The 20,732-nt window shown below is 40.6% G+C and overlaps 1 protein-coding gene across 3 annotated transcripts in view; it reads left to right on the top strand.

Moving 5' to 3' along the window:
- BRF1 (BRF1 general transcription factor IIIB subunit) overlaps positions 1 to 20,732 on the top strand; it is a 175,899-nt gene that overhangs the window by 35,674 nt on the left and 119,493 nt on the right. For all 3 annotated transcript variants that reach the window (XM_075104105.1, XM_075104103.1, XM_075104104.1), the window contains one exon: positions 8,719 to 8,892. In XM_075104105.1, coding sequence (XP_074960206.1) covers positions 8,719 to 8,892 — 174 coding nt within the window. The remainder of the gene's footprint in view (positions 1 to 8,718; positions 8,893 to 20,732) is intronic.

The raw sequence follows: 20,732 nt of genomic DNA, 5'->3' as shown, positions 1-20,732 counted from the left end.
AGGTGAAGGTTATGCTACATTAATTATAGATGTGCTCACAGTTCTTGCCGGTAGTGCAAACTTCCAGCTGCTTTGACTTTAAAACAGCTGCAAATCTTATGTGAATACAAAATTCAGTTGACAAAACTTTTGCATATGAAAGTCCGCATTTGCTTGCTTCTAAAATTAATCTTAAAACCTGAAGCATTCAAATATACAAATAACTAATGAACATGTTAGCATTTGTTTAAACTGTGATAAGTCAGAGTTTTGTGTAAGCTCACGTGTATGAGAGGAGCAGCGAGGGCTGGGAGCAGTAGCAGAGAAGCAGGAGGAAGCGGAGGGATAGTGTGTACTTTTCTCTTTGACCCATTTAGGCTGCAGTCTCACATTTGCTTTAAGTTGATCCATGTGTATGTTGCTGCTGACAGCCTACCTCCTCACCCCAGCCACATTCTGATGGTGTTAGGGCTTGGGAGGCTGCTTATTGAGTTATATGAGGGAACTGGTTCAAGTGAAAATTTAACTTTTTGTTGTTCAGGCTGATTTTCAGCAAGTTCTATCATCCGTATCAGCATGCGGCCACATAAATGTCGTGCTGGAGGGGGGGAACGCTGTCTACAGCAACAGCTAGGGCTTTAGCTTGACTTTAAAACAGTCATCAGCCAATACCTTCAGATGCTAGTGAATCAGCAGACTGGGGTTTTGTTGGTTTTCCGGTTTTGGTTTGGGGTTTTTTTTTTTAAACATTGTCATTGGCTATGGTTTTCCAGCTTGACACCAGAAGTGAAGTTCAGTAAGGGCTTTATGAGCAAAAAGTTCTTTATATGTATTAAAAAAAAAAAAAAAGGGCTAAGAAGCAAGAAAGCTGCTGTCTGAGGATGATGGGGCAAGATTAGCAATAGGTTAGATACAGCCTGTGAATAAACCATATGGCTTCTAGTCTGTTGCTGAAGCAGTGGTAGCATTTAGATGGATAATGGGAATGAAATGGCAGCAGTAGAAGTGCCACCTGTGGGGGAAGCAGAATTCCCGGAACTGAGTGCAAAAAGTCAGAGGAACCACTTATGATGCCAAATTTTTCAGTGGGCAAGGCAAATTAACTCAAATGGCCAGTTGCTGTATATGCAAAGAGGCTGCCCATGTGGGAGTGGTATCATATAATTGGGGAATGGGAAAAGCGCTTGAGGAAGGGGGTGGGAGAAGTTACGTGGGCAGTAACTTTCCAAGCCTGCTTTGGCATTAATGGAATACAAGGACCAATTTTGAGGGAATTAATACTTAAAGAAGTACAGCTAAGTGCTGGGAAGAGATGTTAACAGCAGATTTTCTAGTGAAAGAAAAGTAGCTTAATATCAAATATTTAGGAAGTGGTTGGACTAGTGACCACTATCTGAAATTTTAAGCCATTAATCTTAAAGATGCATGCTAGTTCTCTTTAGCTGAATGAAAGCATGAACATTTGACATGCAGTGGAAGGGCTTTACCAGGAGAGATGGGGAGCTGCACCTGGTAGTTGGGGTGCTCTCAAGGGAGGCAAAATGGATGGCTTGGATTGTTGTCAGCAGGCAGAGAAATTGAATACAGGTCTCTGCACTGAGATAGTCTGGTTCTGGCCCTATGAAGATAAAGTGGAGGCATCAATCCTTCAGTAAATAGGTCTGGATTAATTGATTGGTTGGGTGTTTTTTTATTATTTCACAAGGTTATTTTTAACAAGGATCAGTTTACTGGTTTGGTTTTCTGTGCATCCCCACAAACAGTTGTGCTGGCGCAGCTGGTGGAATATCACAGGGAAAGGGCCAGGAACTGTTTTACTCTGCTGAGATAACAGGAACAGAGTGTACCCTTGGGCAGTCCCTGAAGCAGGTCTGGCAGGAGACACAGGCATGGGAGTGCATCCATCGGAGGGGGGCCGAGCGTGCACGGACTCCAGGTTGCTCAGCCCTGGGACTGACACATCCCGTGGAAGGACTGGGGAGTTCTCGTGGGGTCTGGGGACACAGGGTACACCCACAATTAGGTAGTGGTGAAGTGGGGACTTGGGGCTAGGCTGAAGTTAGGCAGAGCATGGGAATGGGGCCAGCATGTTCATCACTTTCCTCATAGGCAATTAGGTGTTACTGCAAATAACTTCTAGCTATCCGTAATAAAATTAAGGTTGTTTTTGTGCTGGGTCAGCACTGTTGTGATACCCTACTGTGCTGCTACTCTTACTGTTCATTGGCCTTTTTCATTACGGCCTTGCAGAGATAAGGCTGCTTCTCACTCATGGTATTGTGCATGTTGCTGGAAATGCTCGGTGTGATCGCTGCAGCCATCGCCTCGGCTTCCTCCCTGCCTCCCCCCATTGTTTGGGCTTTAAATGTTTTCTTGTCTTTGATCATGGGACTCTGCCCTTGATTAGGCTTCTGGAACCAGCCTTAGTAAGAGTAGCCCTACTGATGTTCCTGGATTTTCCCTGTTGTGGCTTTGTTTGTTTGTTTTACTTATTTGTGATACAAATAACATAGAAGCCTGGCATGGAGCAAAGAGCAGGAAACTCATTCAGGCTTTGAGCTGGGACTTGCTGAAATTGGAAGATATGACAAAGCATGCAAGGATGCCCACACATAAAAACTGCTCTTTTCCTCTTTTTGGGAGTTCTTTTGGGGAGCTTTTTCAAATGGAGAAAATAAAAGGAGTAGAAAACCAAATGCAGAATAAAATCTGCACATAAAATTCAGTCAGTAAAGTAATTCAAATTCTGGAAATGAATACGCCAGCAAAAACCATCCAAAATGTTTCCTTTAATAGTATCTAGTGTTTGTTACCATAACAATCCTTTTTGCAAAAATAGGATTAGTGCTGTTAACATGACTCCATTGCCCAATTCAGGTAGTGCTAGTTTCCAGGGCCCCTCCAGCACATTGCGGAAAGGGGGGGAAGTCTGTATGCCTGGATTTTGATGATGCAGTTTAGTATTGTAATAACAATTCATTTAAGCTCTGGCTGTGTACTGTCTGTTATTTCCCTGGAAACTTCATACTGAGAAGTACTACTTTGAAATAGCAGTTTTACAGCCTCTGTCAGTCTGAGAAGGGCTGCTGATGAGCAGGCAGAAGCCAGATGAGAATAATGTATAGCTGTAGCTGCTTGACATTACTGACTTTTATGGGATCCAAAAAGAGGTATGATTCCTCTTGAATAGAGGAAGAGAACAAGATGTTTCTGTAGTAACAAGAACGTAAAAGAAAGAAAATTACTTGTAAAGAATGGGTCTGATTCCCCCTTTTTCTATTTTGCTTCTATTATAACTTAAGCTGCAGTTTTGCTATCAACTGCCTGTTGTGTAAGCATTTAATATTACCAAGATTTTCTGCAAATCTGTGTTTGTGACAGTGATTTCTACCCTACGCATTTTATTTTGTAATAACCACTGTTTTCTCCATCAAAAGAATAGAAATTTCCTGAAATAAAAGGATAGTAGCATTGAGTGGTCCTATCCGAATTTCTCAGTTCAGCTTTTATGTGCCAGCTCAAAGCACTGAGGTTGGCATCAGCTGAGAAGATGGTGGTGTGTTTCTTTCAGCATGCTGGGAGTATATGGGTAGAAACACTTCTTTTAGTGAGCTTGGAACTAAAAACTGAAAAAGGCCTTTTGTTTTTAGATGCAGATTCAGGAGAGTGATAAACTTTACTACTTGGTAGCCTGGGAACTTGATTTTGTGTGTTGCTTACAGAAGTGCAAGCTTGTCTCTCTTCTCTCCCTCTCTCTTGCTCTTATCCCCCTACCTCCCCTTCCCGATACCCCGATAGTATGATGAGCCTTTGAGAAATACATAGGAACTGCCTGGTATGTATGCTGTATTTTGCAAAATTTTTGTAGTTTCTAGGCTCTTCTTCTTTTGCTCTTTAAAGGAGAATAATTTTAGTGTTTTACTGGTGAGGGAAGGGGGAGGATTTTTCTAAGCTTGCTGATGAGCTTGTCCTGCCTTTTTAAAAAGATGCTGTTCCTTGCCCTTTTCCCAGAGATACTTGGACACCACTTTTAATGTCATCACTAAATTTCAAGGGCAGCATGAAGTGTAAGCTTTGACCTTAAAGGCTCTATTTCTTGTGGTTTAAAAAAAGAATCCCACCATCTGTCAAAAACCTGTAAGGCCCAAAAGATGCAACTCTTATTGCAAGTTAGTAGTAAAAGATGCACCTACTAAGGGACACATTTTACCTCTGTATATTTTGTCTTATATGTTGTAATCTTGCCTAGCAATTTAGGAAAAAACGCAATATTTTTCTGACTGTTCCACATGGTATTCCTTTATAGTACTGAGATACTATAGTATCTTGAGTAGTTGCAAGTTTTTAGTGTCCCACTGAAACTTTGAAAAATATTTTTCTACTAGATAAAATGGATAAGAAAGTCAGGAAGCTGTTGTCTTGAGTTTTGGTTTATAACCGAGAGCACGGCAGGGTTTAAAGGTGTGGCCGTTCTCTCCCATCCTGCAGAGCAGTTCAATTCATTTGATGGGTTTGTAACACTGCAATATAATCTGGTGAACACAGAGTTGAGCAGATTGCTAATAAATTGCATTGTAATGCTGGATATTCCCACTGTTTTGGCTGAGATCATAAGGCTTATTGCATTCCTGCAGATAGCTGGTCCAGCTCACTGCACACTGGGACCATATGGTCAAACTGGTGGAAAGGGCATTAGCCAGCCGTTAGGGCTGATTGAAGCCACGCTGGTAGTCTAGAGCAAATGGTAGAGACAGTCAGGAGATAAACAACAAATGAAAGGTTATGAAATGCCACCTAGCAAGCGAGGAGCAGTGGGAGTGGGAGTACATTCAAGGGCTGATAGGCATAACGCAGTATTGTAGTAGCTTTGCTGGAGGGAATTGCTCCTCTTCCAAGCCCTGTAGCTTGCAGCTGCTCTGCAGTTCCTCTCTGCACTGACCATTTTGCTGCAGGAGCAGTCACTCAGCTAAGAAGGTATCTGAATGCTTAGCGAGGCTTGAGGCTACCTTTGCACAGTTATGAGGACTTGTCACGTTGAGGACTGGCAGTATGAATGCGTACTTGGTCTCTGTTCATGCTGGTCAACAGTGACTGGAGCATTGGATAGAGAATTTATTTTGATCAGTTATGCCCAACTTCTCTTAGTGTGAATATCTGCTCTTCAGATACAATTAAATCACTGCATAGTTAAATAAAATATATCAGAGGTGCATTTTTCAGCTCTGGAAATCTCATATTGGTGAGACGGGCAGAAGAGGTTGGAAACAACAAAATTGTGTTCATCTGACTGGGATGAGGGCACTGTGCAACAGTTTGGTACTTCACTGCAGTACTGGGGCAATAACAATTTAGCCGACATCTGCCTTTTCTTGGAGTTACCTTTTGAATGGAGATGCTTCTTGAATCTATGAAGGAATCAGAAGGGGTGCAAGGTATCTTCTGTGCTGTGGAGAAATCTAGACGCACGATTGCTAGTGCTCACTTGTCTAGCTTTTTTTTGTTACTGTTACACATAAGACACCAGAAAAATAGAATTTTGTTGTCATGTTAAATTCAAGGGGTAGGGGGAAACAACTAAGCTTTTGATCTTTCTTTAGCAAATAGGGGACTGGTTACAGAATGTAAATATTTATCTTAGATGATGCTATAAGCAGTACATTTCTCTCTCGTAAGATAAGGACAAAACCAAGTTAGTCATCAAGATGCACATAATTTTTAAGATGCTTCTTGTGCTGTGTTAAGTTGTTCATTTTGGGGATCAATGGCAGTAACAGTTGTCTTATTTTTCCACAAACTCTATGCTAATACTACAAAGCAACTTGAGGGAATACTAGCATACAGAATTAAAGCCTTCACTGGTCTGCTGAAGGCTGAGTATAATATTCAAACAAATAGCATTTCCTAAGTGGAGGGGTACCTTTCTGTGCTCTTAGATCTCTCTGGTCTTTGTCAGTATGCAATGACTGGTCACCCCTAAAGTAATTGCATTTTAAAATATTGATGCTGGATGAAGAGCTCAGCTAAAAAAGCATATATTACTCAAACAAGCATACTGTTTACCTAGGATGGATTATGATTAATTATATTTCAACATTTGAAATTAGGAAAAGAAATACTGAGGATATTAATGGTAGCTTGTGGATGGGACGAGCTCAGTGGGAAAAATAGCTTATGAAATAAATGAATTTCTAATATCTTCATCAATGTTTTTTTTTATTTTCCTCTTCTGGTATGTTCTTTGTTTCTGAAGTGCCCTCTGAGGTGTGGGGCCCTGAATGAGAGTGGTGTTCTTGGCAGAAGGATTACCTCGTAATGGGGATGGGCCAGGGGAGTGCTGCAGGGAGAAGTTTCATGGGTGCTTGTCCTATTTTTACTCTGCATCTCCAGCTCATTTGGGCTGTTCTCTGGTGTGAGCCCAAGACCGTGTCAGCTGCTGCCATGCTGGTGGCATGGGAAGCTTCCTCATCACCTCTTCTTGTTTGGTGGCCTGCACCACCCTGGTCCTTGTCGGGCCAGGGGGGCCCTCCATACCAGTTCCACCATTGGCTCAAAAAGCATTCAGGAGTGCATGTGGCTTTTCCTTGGCGTAGGAGCCACTGTTCTCTCTCTGTTTTTACAAAAGCTTTAAAGTGTTGTCTGAATTCTGCTTTTAAAACTGCTGAAATTGTTTCTTGTTATCAGCTGCCTTTGTGACTTTGAGGACATTGAATTGGACTATCTTACTTAACAGGAATGCCGCATACTTGCTGCTGTGGTGATTCCAGTCTGGATCTCCCTGCAGCTGAGGGAGAGGTACATGGGCATAGGCATGTCTCCTTTTTTTTTTTTTTTTTTAAAAATAGTACATCTGTATGTAGTGCCTAAAATCTCTATGGATGATAGTTTTAGGGTTTTTGCATCTTCATCTTGGCAGCCATGCATGGCAGGATACAACCAGATAAAATAGGAAGCTTAGATGATAGGAAGAGGTGGCTTTCCATAGCCTCGCTTATCCACGCTGGCTTCTGGGGTGGACTTGTTCGGGGAGGGGTTGATCAGGGAAGCTGCCTTGCTATCACTGCAAAAATGAGGTTTAGTACTCAGGTGAATTGCAATTCCCCCCCGCCCAGTTGAGTACAGGCTAGTTCGTTCTTAGGAAAATGTCTTGTGCTTCAGCATACAGGTTGTAGAGTGTGAAATAAAATTTAGGGTTGGGTGAGTGCTAGTTAGTATCTTAGTTTTGGGAAGATGTAGTATTTGCGTTTGAGGCTGATGAGTGCCAGTCCAGGGCCTGCTGATGGCAGTGGAAAAACTATTCACTTAATGGGCTTTGGATTACTCTTGAGTAGCTTATTGTACCCACGCCTTCTGAGAAAGGTGACATATCCTTCCTCTGTTGTTATTTCTTCATCCAAATGGGTTACACCTGGTTGACCAACGTGCCTTGAAGGAGATCTTGTTGGTGAGTGCACTAATTGCTGCTGGCGCAGGAAGAAAAGCTGTTGCTTTGTGGCAGCTCCTGTTTGGCCAAAGTCTTGCTGACCCTGGCTCTGTGTCTGGAGTCACATTTTATTAAAGCTGAATTGAAGCAGTGTCTGGCAGAAGGTTGTTCGGAGGTTAAGCATTTTTACTGTGTTATTATTAGCAATGATGGTGTAGGGACTTGCATAAAATCAAGATGTGCTGGTGGTGTTCTGATAAGCATCGCGTGGTCGCCATTGCTTTCTGTGAGCAGTGGTGGCTGAGGTGCATGGTTTAGCAGAGCTACTCATGACATCTCTGAAGGGAACAGATGAGTGTTTCCTGTAAATACACATACTGGAAACATCTGCCCGGCACATTGAATTAAAGGATTTTTCTTGATGTGCTGTCTGATCCTGTATGCTGCGGAACCTCCAGTGCTTTGTTTTCCTCATGACTTCCCCCATCTTTTTCTTAAGCTGTCTTTTCGGTGCACTCTTCCGCAGCTGAAGCTGTGAGGACAGACTGGACCTCGCTTCCCGCATCTGTCCCAGCAGCTGTACCGCTTCCTGCCATGAATCATCTGAAACACACTTTTTTTTAAGTATTTAAGGCACATTTGTTTTCCTGAAGCCACAAACTAATCTTGGCAGCCTGGCAGCCAAGCCTTAAATGAAGGCTCTGGTGCAAAAGTGTTCAGAGGAAGGAAGTGCCTCCCCATCAGCAGTGATCATGGGAAAGCCCACGGAAGAGCCCCTTTCCTTGTGGGCTTTGGCTGTGGTCAGAGGAACTGCGATCTTTATTGCTTCTCGGAGAGTTGCAGCAAAATGTCTCCCCTGTTTGCACATCAGTGTCAAACAATGCATGACCCCCAGTTTTCAGAAGTTCATCACTATGTCTAACCAAGTACTAATGTCAAATTATCTTTGGACTAGGGGGCATAATCTTTTGCCTGAGAAGTCTTGGCTCTATTTTGGATCCTCTCTGGGGCTGATGTTTGCAGCTTTGTTTTCCAGGTCTCATTGATTGCATGTATTTCAATTCTAGCAGTCCAAAACAAGGCTTTTTTTGCCCTGAGGAGCTGAGGATATATAGTTCCTGAAACTTGAGTGGTTATTGTATTTCCTGCAGAGGTGAAATCCAAAATCCGCCACCTCAATTTTGTTGTTGTGTTTGTGGTTTTTTTTTTTTTTTAAAAAACGAAACACAAAACAAGCAAACAAACAAAAAAACCCTGATCTCAAAGCACACTAACTACAAAGTTGTTAAGCATTTTTTTTCCCATGTTAATTTTTCTAGGGAAACGTCAGATTCACCATTTGGGAAACCAGCTTCAACTCAATCAACATTGTCTGGATACCGCCTTTAATTTCTTCAAGATGGCTGTGAGCAAGCACTTAACCCGGGGGAGAAAGATGACCCACGTAATTGCTGCATGTCTCTACCTGGTGTGTAGGACAGAAGGAACTCCTCGTATCCTTTCACATTTAAAAAATAAAAAAATAAGACGTACTTTAGCAAGTCAACTATCCTGCTTAGACCTTGTTTCAAAGTTTGCAGAGGTAAGTCTTTAGGAGCTCACTTTGTCACTGTTGGGTTTGTATAATGAAGTGAATGGGAGTTTTTCCTGTGGTTCAAGTAAAAATTTTAGAAGGGGAAATGTACAATACTTAGTATTTACAAGGAGCTATAAATGTCACTCTGCCTCCCATCAGTACTATATTTCTTTTTTCTCAACATTCTTCTAGTGTAAGATTGCACTTTTCCTGTGCTTTGCTTGGGATTACTTTTTTATGGTGTGACGTTTTTGTTGTTTTTCCATTTTTAAAACAAATTAAAATTAACCCCAAGTTTCCTGTAGTGTCATGATTAAAGAACAAGTTAGAGTTCCAGTGGGTTTTCCATATGGTATTTTGATTTCCTTCTTTTAATGCTTGTGGGAAGGACAATATCACTCCCATTTTAGTTTTGCGAAGAAAGGCATTTGATAAATTCTGAAATTTGCTGAAAGATCACGTAGGAAATCAGTGGATGGAGGTGGGACTGCACACAGGCCAGAGTGGCAAGTGAGTATTCCTTGCCTCTAGACCATCCCTATTTTTCTCTTGTAGAACTTCATTAAAATTCATGTAAGCTTTAAATACTGATGGCCATCTAAATTTGTTTTGTGTATTTTTACTTATTTATGTTGTGTTTCAGTTGCTGGAATTTGGAGTTTAGTATCAAACAGTTTCTTTTGTGTTATTTTAGTTCTCGTCTACTTTAAAACAATATGTGCATGTCTTCGGTATTCTGTTTGATTTGATGCTTTTTCTAGATTGCTGTTTTCGTTCTATATTCTAACAGTTGAACAGCTTAGCTTTCCTTTTAAGATTGAGATGATTTATTTTGGTTTCAGAAACTACAATCAGTATTCTAAAATTAGTGCTTTCTGATAGTGTTGTGGTCATTTCATTTGCATGTTTAAAAAAACGTGGTTTTGCAGGAATAATGGAATTGAGAGGAAAGCTTGCCTATTATACTAGTCTCTTCAAATGTAAAATCTGTTTGAACTTTGAACAGTATAACTCTATCATTACCATAAAGACAGTGTTGATTTAAAAGCATTACCAATATTTTTTATGCCCATGTCACATTTTTAAAGTAATTTATTTACAGTCATTATATGATACTACTGAATGATAGCCTAGTCATAATAGGCAAATCCATTTTCCCCCACTGGTAGTGATAAAAAAGCATTTGAAGCAGTATGAGCTGTAATAGACAAGTTAGTACAAAATAATGTAGCAGCCATCTGTGCAGCAAGTGTGGCTAACTTTTTTGGCAAAGGAAAAAAAAAAATCCTTTGTTTGTTTGGCACATCCTTCTTTAAAATACTTCAGTATTTAGTGCAAGAGGTACTGGTCTGGTTGACACTTCATAAACACCTAAATTAATTTTCCCACTTTCTTCATTAAATTGAGATAATGTCCTGTGTGATATTTCACGAAATACCTGCACTAGGGCATGAATAAGACTGTAAAGATGGGCTCTGTTTCTATCAGTATCACAAAGTACTCTTCATTTGCACAGTTACTGTGCCACCTGGGAATCAAGATGTGGTAGTGCATGCCTGTATGGCTCAATTTTGTTAGTGTTGAGGGTGTTTTTTAGAAATCCATTAGATAAACTTAATTTTGTAGTTGATATTAAGAATTTAACTGTGTTTCTTTGGGAGAGCAAGTTCAGCTTCTGCTTGTGTTCTGCTGTCTGGGTTTTTGTTTTGTTTCCTAGTATTTAAAATCTTGTGTATAGTTTGAAAAACAAATCCCAAATAAATTATGGATTCTGAAGATTGAAATAGAAGTTCCTTTTCTGGTATCTTATCCTTTCATTAGAAACTTGAAAACCTGAGAGCCACAGGTGCATATTGCTGACCTTTGAAATAAAAATACATTCAAGCCTCCATAGATTAATTATGATGATCATTATCAGTGTATTATATTTGTTTCTGGCCTAGATCTGGCAATATAGAAAAGTGCTACAGGAGGCAGGCGTGTTCTCAGGGCCTTGGGTCCAGAGAGAACAAGAGCAGGTGTAGAGGATCGCCATGCGACAAGATGCTTTAGCAAGAATCATAGAATCATTAAGGTTGGAAAAGACCTCTAGAATCATCAAGTGTAACTGTCAACCCAACACTACCATGTCTCCTAAACCATGCCCTGAAGTGCCACGTCTACAGGTTTTTTGAACACAATGAATGAAGATACGTGTTCAGGGTAATAAGCTTGTGTTTGGTTTTGGTCTTCTGGAGAAGCCAGCAGAGGATGGCATGCAAAGAGGAGAAATATGCTGTACAAAGGACATACAGTATTTGTAGCACTTCAAGATTTATATAACGCTGTGAAGTACATGAAGTACTGAGTTTACAGTGTTCATTATCGTTGTGTTGGTTATAGAACTCTTATGAAGAAATTTGGGAGAAATTTAGAAATGGAAGTTAAAGACTGAAGATTTGAGAACGTATTTTAGAGGAAAGAGATAACGTAGGAGAAGTAGTGATGGACAGCAGTGGCATGACAGCTCAGAGACAGCACCTTGGTTTTGGGTGGCCCAAATGCGTAAGTGGAGTGACTTGAGAGTTGCAGAGGGAAGAGAGATTAGCTGGGAACAGATTAGTCTCTGAAATAGGAGACAGCATATTTCTTAAAAAATACTACAGTAGAAGGAAGGAAGTATGTTTGTAGCCTGGGGAGCTACAGTGCGATGTAGTCAGGGGCTGAAAGCGGCAAGAAATGTTGTGTTCTCTGCAGCAGCACCAAAGGAGTGGGAAGCATTTGGAAGAGGGAAAAGAGGGTTTAATTGTCTGCACTGACTTCAGTTTGAGGGAGTGGAATGTATTTATCTGACATGGATATCTGCTTATTCTTTTTTCATAATGTACAAGTCGCCAGCCAGCCTCTGTGAAAATGTGAGGAAAATTGTAGCCAAGTCTATTGGTGCCATCTGAATTATGCCTGAATTAACCTCTGCCTGAAATAGGAAAACTTTACGTTCTCCTTGGTTCTTATGCATTGTTTAATTAATACAAAAATGCAAAATATTTCAGTAACAATTTTTTTAATCTGAAAAAATAGTTCTGGAACTTAAAGCGAACATAAAAGTTCATTTACCTAAAGTGCAGCTTTTATTTGTAGTTCTTCAGAAAGTTTAATATATTATTTGAGATCTGAATTGATTTTACATCAGTTTATGGTTTTTATTAGCTTATTTGACACAAAACCCCACAATGCAGCAACCTTGACACAGCTTTTCATTTACCTTGCTTATATTACTTGTCAGCATTAATGTTTTAAGGGAAGATGGCTCACTAGTTATTAGCTGCATTTGGGAGGTGTTTCATCCTTTTGATGGGCCTCCTATAAAAAGTTTAATTTATTATTCTCTTTATAAAATGCTTTTATATGATCAGTGTCAGAAGTGAAGGTATAATGCAAAACATACATATGAAGGAGATAGTGATTTTTAAATCCTCAGGTTTGATGGAACAGGTTGTCCCCCTCCCAGGGGCTGAGCAATGCTGTTTCCAGTGACATTTGACTTCAGCTGGCACCGCCAGCACTCTGGGCATTTCAGGCTCCGGCTCTTGTTTCTTGGAATAGTAACAGTCCTCAGTTGTTTCTCTTTAATGTTTTGAACAGCTTTTCCACCCCTACATATGTTTGAATGGAAACAAAGGGCTCTTTAGCTGGTCCTGCCATTCCCGAGAGAGGGAACTTGGGAAGAGCCCGGCAGGGTGTTTGAGCGACTTACAGGCTCGGCTGTAACCCGCGGCTGCCCTAGGGTCACTCGGGAACAATGAGAGTCTGGCCAGGATCTTCCAGGTGGGATATCAGTTTGCCTTAATCAAGGAAGGTTTCATTTTGTTTGTAATCCTTTTTACTGTATGCAACCATTAGAAAAAACCATACAATTGTCTGCTATTTTGTTTGTAGTTTTTTGAATGCTACTACCCGGGCATTTTTACAGCAACAATTTCGATGGTAGATGTCTCTTATCCCCCACACATGCACCTTTTAAATTTTATTTATTTATTCTTTTCCTTTGAAGCTCTTTGGAAAATGGGCCCTTAGCTGTAAACCAAATCCTGTTTTGTTAGAGCTTAGTAAATAAAACCCTTTTCCACATGAGAATAGTCCTCGCAAAGTTCCCTCACCTCATCTTGTGTAAATATCCCTCTATTTGCCTCTGGAGGTAAGCTCAGGGCAGGTTTTTCCCCATCCAGTAAAGCTGTTCAGTCTTGATGCTGGGGGCGGGGGCGGCTCGCTGAGCCTTTCCCACCGCCTGGGGTGAGGCAGCCTCCTGAGCTTGATGTTGCCCAAGTTATTCAGGTGGTCTTCAGCAGCTTTGTTTGTAGTCAGAGGAAAGAGGTGGAGTCCTCCTAGGGTCAGTCCAAGGCAGCCAAGTGAGGCATCTCTTCTGAGTTGTTTGCAGAAGAACCTTAATGCTAAATGTTTCAGAAAAATAACCTCTTAAATTTGAGTGCTGTGAGCAGAAGGCTGACAGGAGAAAGTTTGGTTCCTTGGTGTCTGTTATACATAAACTTGTGCTGGGTGGGAAAGTATAAGGTACTTTTCCTCCCCTACTTCCTCTGCCCAGTGAACCTCCCGTTTGTTTGAGGGAAGATCACAAAGTCATTGCAGCATCCCAGCAGGCAAGAAGGATTTGGGAAAAAAAAATGGGTATCTCCTCGCTGAATGGGGCAGTACTTTGTTATTTCCTATTTGTCTACAGTACTTGCACTTTATTGCCAAGCTATTTGAATGCCTCCTGGTTTAATGTGTTTATTTTCATGTCACAGTAAGGGAAGTTGAGAGTATTTATCTTCATTTCCAGGTGCAGAACTGAGGCTAAGTGACATATTGAAAGTTACTGAGAAAATCTGTGATGGAGTAAGGAATTGGCCTTTCTAATCCTAGATTAGGCATCAGCTACTGAGTCTTTCTGCCTTGTTGGTCTTCTCAAGAGAAGTTCAGCTAATTTCCTTTTGAGCATTATCAGGGTCTGTCGCCTTCCATACTGTCTTGGGAAGCTTTGTATAACCTTGCCATGAGAGCCTTTGATGGATACATTCTTTGTTTCCCTACTAACACTTCAAGGTCTATCTTTGCAAGGAAAAGGGCAAGACTTCCTTTTTTATTAGAAATGAAAAATTACATCTCCAGCAGTCTTTTGACCTCTACTAAAACTTCCTGGAGCCAGCAGGCCTTAGTGTTCCCAATTAAAAAGTTAACTTTTGAAATTAGGCTTTAATCAACAAAATTTTGGAGCTCTAGCTAGGGAGGTAATAAAACCAGTTTCTGTTTCTCTTTGGTTAAGGACTTTCTCTTTAATAACTGACCTTTTACTTTTGATTAAATACAGTTGCATGCACAATGTGTTTTGCTCAAGTGTTGAGTGTGACAAGAACACAAGAGATTAAAAATTGATTTTTAAATTGCACAGTTAAGAATGCATTAAATATTTACAAAACCAAATTATTTTATTTCACTAAGATTTTGTGTGTGTGTGTGTGTGTGGTAAAGGACACCAAGATCCTACTTCATAGAAGTTGAATATTTTCAGTTGGAAGGGACCTACAACAATGATCTAGTCCAACTACAGCTTCAGAGCTGATGAAAAATGAAAGCATGTTAGTAAGAGCATTGTTTAAATGCCTCTTAAACACAGACAGGCTTGGGGCATTGACCACCTCTCTAGGAAGCCTGTTCCAGTGTTAGACCACACTCTCGGTAAAGAAATGCTTCCTAATGAAGCATTTGCTTGGACTTGAAGCCTTGGAAAAGGCTTGCCCACCTCACTTCAAAATGAAGTTTTAAAATTGGTGTGCTTCTGAGTGGATGGATTTTAGCTGGGAGAGTTTCAATCTGTTAATGAAAAATTGCCACCTTAAATAGGGTGTGCCTAGTATTGCCCCATGTTATTTGCATCTATTTCCAAATAGTTCATGTTGTTTGGTAGTGCTTGGCTTGTGTGATCATTCCTATTTGGGACCACAGGAGAAGATGCTGGAGATGTAGGGAAGAGGGCAGCCAGGGGCAGCAACAGAAATCTAGTATCTGCAGCTTAATTTCTCCCCATCACCCTCTCCTCCAGCCAGGGTTGGGACTGCTGAATTTCAACAGCAGGGCTCATGACCCGAAGCCAGCATGTCCAGTCTCCTTTTCCATGGAGTGAAGGAAAATCATATGATTTTTCACTCACGGTACTGCCTTGCACTTTTTTGCTGTATAAGGAGGTATGTATATGGGAAGTATGTTGAAGAGAAAATGAGGTATTTGATGTTTCCCATTGGTGGGAAAGTAAAATTTTCCTCTCCATGTGCTCATTGACACTGTGTGTTCTTTTGTGTGGCTCTGTTCTCTTCCCCGCTGCATCCCTGTACTGCAAGGGCTGCTTCTGGCTGCCACCCTGCAATTGCAATTGGGTCGCAGTGGGGCAACGAGGCAGGAGGAGTCGGGGCTACGTCACGCTCTGATATCTTGCCTGGTCTCCAGCTGTGTTGCAGAAGAGCCTGTTTCCCTAGGTCCTGTGTCACATCTGTCAGCCCTCTTTGGATGTCTTTGTAGTATCTGAAGTGATGCTGGGTACTGGAATTGTTCTGCTTGTATCTGGTGATTTGCAGCATCTTTTAAAGATAATTCCCTCTCTAAGAAGAAAATAACCTGAAGCCTTTCAAACTGGTTGTGTGGCCCTGCACCTGAGGGACAGGGCTGGGGAGATGGTTAGTGGCCCTCAGGTTCTCCTCCTGTCCCCTTGGGGGGAAAGTCATAAACCTTACTTGTGCATGACTCAGGGCAGGAAAATAGTGCGTGTGATTGCTGACTAACATTATCCTGCAGGGTGCCCTGTTGCTGAAAGTCATCGAAGCTTTCTGCTGGGAGACTAATTTTAATGGGGAGATTCTGTGCTTGGGTGACTTTCTTTGTTCCTTTAAGATTCTGAAAACATAAAAGGAGAAGGGACATTCACATTGTGATGTGTGTCAACTCAACATCTTACTGTTTAAACCCTTGTGCTAAATGCCCGTTTTGGGTGCTGCAGGGAGGGAGGGGAAAAGCTGCTGTAAGTGCAGCAGTGATAATTGACCCACTTAAGAGAGCTGCTCTAATTTTGCATGTTACAGCATCCTGGAAATACAGATAAGAATGTTGATCTCTCCAGCTAATAGGATTTCTAAATATATCATCCAAAAGAAGAAGGAGGACTGTAATTTTGTGTGTGTGTGTGTTCAGGCTAATGTTTAGTTTAAGAATTGCACACTCTGAAAATCTGCTTTTCTGTTAACTTGTTACTAACTCAGGATAAAAAAGTATTTGACCTCTATTGCTGGCAAGGAGAGACCTGATCCTGCCCCATTGAATTTGCTGATGAAATTCTCACCAGCTTTTGTGTAGAGGAGTGACCAACTTTTTCCCCTCAGGATGTTGGTACCCAGCAGGTGGCTCAAATGGTCAACTTTTCCATAATGCAGCATTAAACAAAGTATCTGCAGAGATAGAGAGGGGGGCAGGGTTGCAAGATGGCCTATCAAGATTACAGATTTTGGCTGGTTTTGATAGCTTTGTTGTTTGTTTTTCCTCATTTAAGGGATATTTTGAACAGTAAAGGTCAAAATAATCCACTTCTGAAATTTGACTGCAGGAATACTTTTTTCTTTACAGAGCAGAGTGTTTCAAGTGTCTAGGGAGTTCTTTCTCAAAGCACATTGATGGGTACAGCTGCTGAAAACCATGGGGTTTGCGGTCAGTAGAGTTCTTGCACCTAGACTATTCCAATTTTGGAGATCTTTTGCCCTTGCCTATCGTACCTTTCTGTGTTAGGACAAAGCCAGTCATCATGGTCCCCCTTTGAAAGGAAGGGACAGGCTTTACTCTCTAGGCTTCTGGGTTAGGTCCGCTGAAGCCTTTGTCTCTGTGGGCTTGAAATCTATTATGGGCAGGTAGAAGTAGTGTTTACTGTGTGGCAGTCCTGTGCTCTGTAACCATGTTGGGCCTTGTGTAACGCAGAAATACTTAGAGCAGAAGCACCTGAGCTGGATTTTTAATGTATGTAATAGTGGTCTGTTATTGCATGCATAAAAATAATAAAATTCATTGTATTGTCTGTCCTCTTACTAATTACATTCCAGTTTGAGGTTTCTGAACTAATGAGACATTCTTGTGGTAAAGGTGAAACAAGGAAAGAAACAAAGCAGGGAACAGGAAGGCTATGAAAGCGCCAGTAATACCAGGGTAAAAATATGAGGGGCAGCCCTCACTTACCAGCAGCGCTGAGAGGGGGTGATGCTTTGAAACGTGGTGGCAGAGACATGGGAACTAATGAGGGGAACGAAGGCAGGACAAGGTCTAGGTGATGGATGAGGGGAGGGAAGTTTGATGGCAGAGAGGCCTCCTTCCAGTGAAATAAACACAAAGGAGGGACGATAAGGAAGGGGATCACACCTCTGATGTCTTTGACCTTCCGTGATCCTTGCATGCTTGTGAAAATAAATATTTAACAATCACCTTAAAGTTTGTTTAAAAGAAGAAATTATTAGGTTGACTCTCTGCTTAATTCAGAAGTATATCTCTACATCTGAACTTTGGTGCTTATGTCAGCAAAAACAGCATTGTAACTGTGTGGTGTTTTGACCTGATGGGAGCTAATATGTTGCAAACACCAGCTAAATAAAAAAGTGTGGTACAGCCAGTCATTGTGTAGCACATTCTTGCTTTTGTCAGAGGATATGCTGGATGTGGTGTGGGGGGTGGAGGAGACGCTTCCCCTTCCTTCCCTGTGTGCCCACCCCCCTTAAGGAAAGAAGAGGGAGGAGGAAAAAAAAAAAAGTTACCTGATGCTTTGTTTAAATAAATCCTAATAGCAAGCATGATCAGTTATGGTCGCTGTTTTTGATCTGTTCACTGGAAAATATTCCCGGCTATAGCCATGACTAATGTTTTCTCTATTTGAATGCTTTAGAAGTAAATTAGAAAATTAAATGCTCTCCTTCGTTAAAATAATTTTGAAGACTGTGTATTTGCATTTTAATGCAGTAAGAATGATGCTTTAGAAGACAAATTCATATTATTAAATAGTTTAATTAAGATCACTAATGCAAAATAGGGTGATTAAAAGCCAGTGCATTGAGACTTATAGGCACTTCTGTGCTTGCTATCTGCAAATATTATTTTAGCTTGAGTTCTTCTAAAACTGTCCACTTTCATCATATTCTTACGTCTTATGCAGCTTTTTTTTTTGTCTTGCACTTTTTAATGTTTTGAGAACAAAGTGAAGGTATATCAGAAAAAATACTACCTTTCAAATTTGTTTTGGAAAAACAGGATTCATTCTCATACCTGGCCTGTCCTCATATCTTGAAAGTGGTCTTGATTATTTTTTACGTGCTAATAAAGTATAAACCTTTAAAAAACTGGTAAAAGTACTTCTCAAGAGCTGTCTTATTTCTTCAGATGTTTGTCACTAGGATTTTGGTTGCATGAGTCTTCATACACCAACTTCGTACTGGAAATGCTTCTCAATGAAAGACTTTTAGCATTTTGTAATCTCATGCCAAGTAATATTGTGAGTGGGGCCTTTTCTAACCTTTTCACTGTTAGCCTGCCTTTATGGCAAGTCCACGTCCTTCCTTGGAGGCAAAAGAAAACATCTTTTAACTTTAACTGCCAGGCTGGCTCAGTGTTGCAAGTACCATTGATGTAACACTCAATCACATGGTGGTACAGCTGCTATTTTCCCCCCTTTGAGAAAGAGAATAAACTTTCCATCTTACCCAGTTTCAGCAGTTTGGGAAAACAGCAGCCTTAAATGAGACCGAAAACAACAAAAATCTTGATTTCTTCCAGAGCTCTGTTTTTGAAGCCAAATGTTCCTCATGCCTTCTTTATTTTGACTTGCTAATTGGAAATAAGATGTTGAAGATAATATGTGCTTTGAAGCTTGTACATTGTGTATTTTATTCAGATTTAATCCTTTAAACATTTGACAATAAAACATAAATTGCGGATCTCTCATCTTTAGATCAGCTGTAAGTGAATCATTTAAGTTTTCAACATCCTTCCAGTTTGGGAGAAACACAGTAGTCTCAGTGATGTTTTGACTGTATGTGTTGGTAAAGTGCTATGAGATTTGCTAATCAGTATTTTTAAATGGAGATGTATAACTGTTTTTTCAATGAAGGAGCAGCTTGTCTGCCAGAAATGAAGTCTTAGCTTATGCCTTGAAAGGGAGTAGAAACCAGATTCCTTTTCCTTTTGTATTGGTAAGCAGGGAGGAATGGTGAATAATATCTTTTATGTTATTGTATGTGAACTACTCATGATGGAAAACAAATTTTGAAGGAGGGGAAATATATAGACTGAAAAAAATACTTTTAGTGTAGACAAAAAATTGTCTAACTTATAATATGCTATAATCTTTTTAATATGAAAACTATGCAGTGAAAACACATATTCAGCAACATGATGTGTTCTTTCATTGAAACTGAGTCTTTATTACATAAAAAACAGAAGTCCAAACATTGCCTCTGTCTTACTGTCAGAATTTCTCACCTTGTCTGTTTTACAGTATTTTTCCATCTATAATTGGTCCTTTTAACTTTTAATTTTGCTTGTAGAGAGCCTTTTGGCCTTGCAGCTTCCAAGGGGAAACAAAGTTGTTATTGTCATTTCAGGTACTGTAATGTGTGGCTCAATTCTAGGACAAACAAAGAGGAGGTGTTTCAAGTTAGACTGCAGAAAGTTTGAGAGGTTACCTGAACTTTTGAGTTTGAGAAAGCACCACTGTGTCCTTGCTTTGCAAGGATTTTGTCCCCTTCTAGCTAACTTGCAATAAAAATATATGGTTCCCCCCCACCCACCCAATGAAGCTGTGGTTTCAGAGTAATGAAGTTCTGCCTATTCAGCTCCAAAGGTTGAGAGATATTAGATCCTTTTCTGTGACTTTTCCTGTTGGGAAAAAGAGCTGGGCTGTCTGATTTGAGAATATTTCTTTTGAAATTTACCATTGAAAGCACCAGTGGACCCCTCCTTGATCTCCAGGGAAATGAAGAGAGAAATATAAAATAATAGTAAGTCATTACTGAAGCAGTCTTCTTCTAAAGAAACATCTGGAGGTTTCAGCTGCTGTGTCGCAGTTGGTACCTGAATTTGGAGAACGCTCTATTCTGTACTTGGAGTTGAAAGTTTCGTTTTCCTGCATGAGTGCTGTTAATTTCTGCACAATCTAAGTTGAATTTTCTTTTCTATATTAAAATTTCTGGTCCTTAAAGGATCAGTCTTCTAGAGAATACAACAGATGGACTGCATCTGTGCTGCTGTCTCTGAGGGACTCCTGAATCACTGCATTCTTGTCACATCTGGAGGACCCAGTTCACTGCCAATAATTATTTCCAGCACGTATTCAGATTATAGTTTTTCAGTTGAAAAATATTTTTGTCAACGTTCAGTTTAATATTTATTATCTTCCACTTAGACTCTAAGCTCTTACTGTGGCAGAGGAAAGCAACTCAAGTATTCGTTACTGCTGTACTCATTCCTCAGTCTTTGAACTGGTGGCTTCAGTGTCTCAGCTGTTTCTCATAGTCATTCAATGATGAAACAGGAGAATGCTCCAGTCCTTGGTCTTTGCTGGTAATGTGGGCAGCCCTCCCAGTGGAGCTGTAAACTGGTCACTTTCATGCTGTTGCAACTGGTAAAGTTGGGAGCACAATCAGGAGCCAAGAACATTGCCTGAGAGGTAGTATCTAGAACATGAGGGCAGCATCAAAAAAAAAA

The sequence above is a fragment of the Phalacrocorax aristotelis genome, chromosome 9 (assembly GCF_949628215.1).
Source record: "Phalacrocorax aristotelis chromosome 9, bGulAri2.1, whole genome shotgun sequence".
Classification (NCBI taxonomy): Eukaryota; Metazoa; Chordata; class Aves; order Suliformes; family Phalacrocoracidae; genus Phalacrocorax; species Phalacrocorax aristotelis.
The sequence above is the reverse complement of the archived record's forward strand: the minus strand, read 5'-3'. Positions and strand labels throughout refer to the sequence as shown.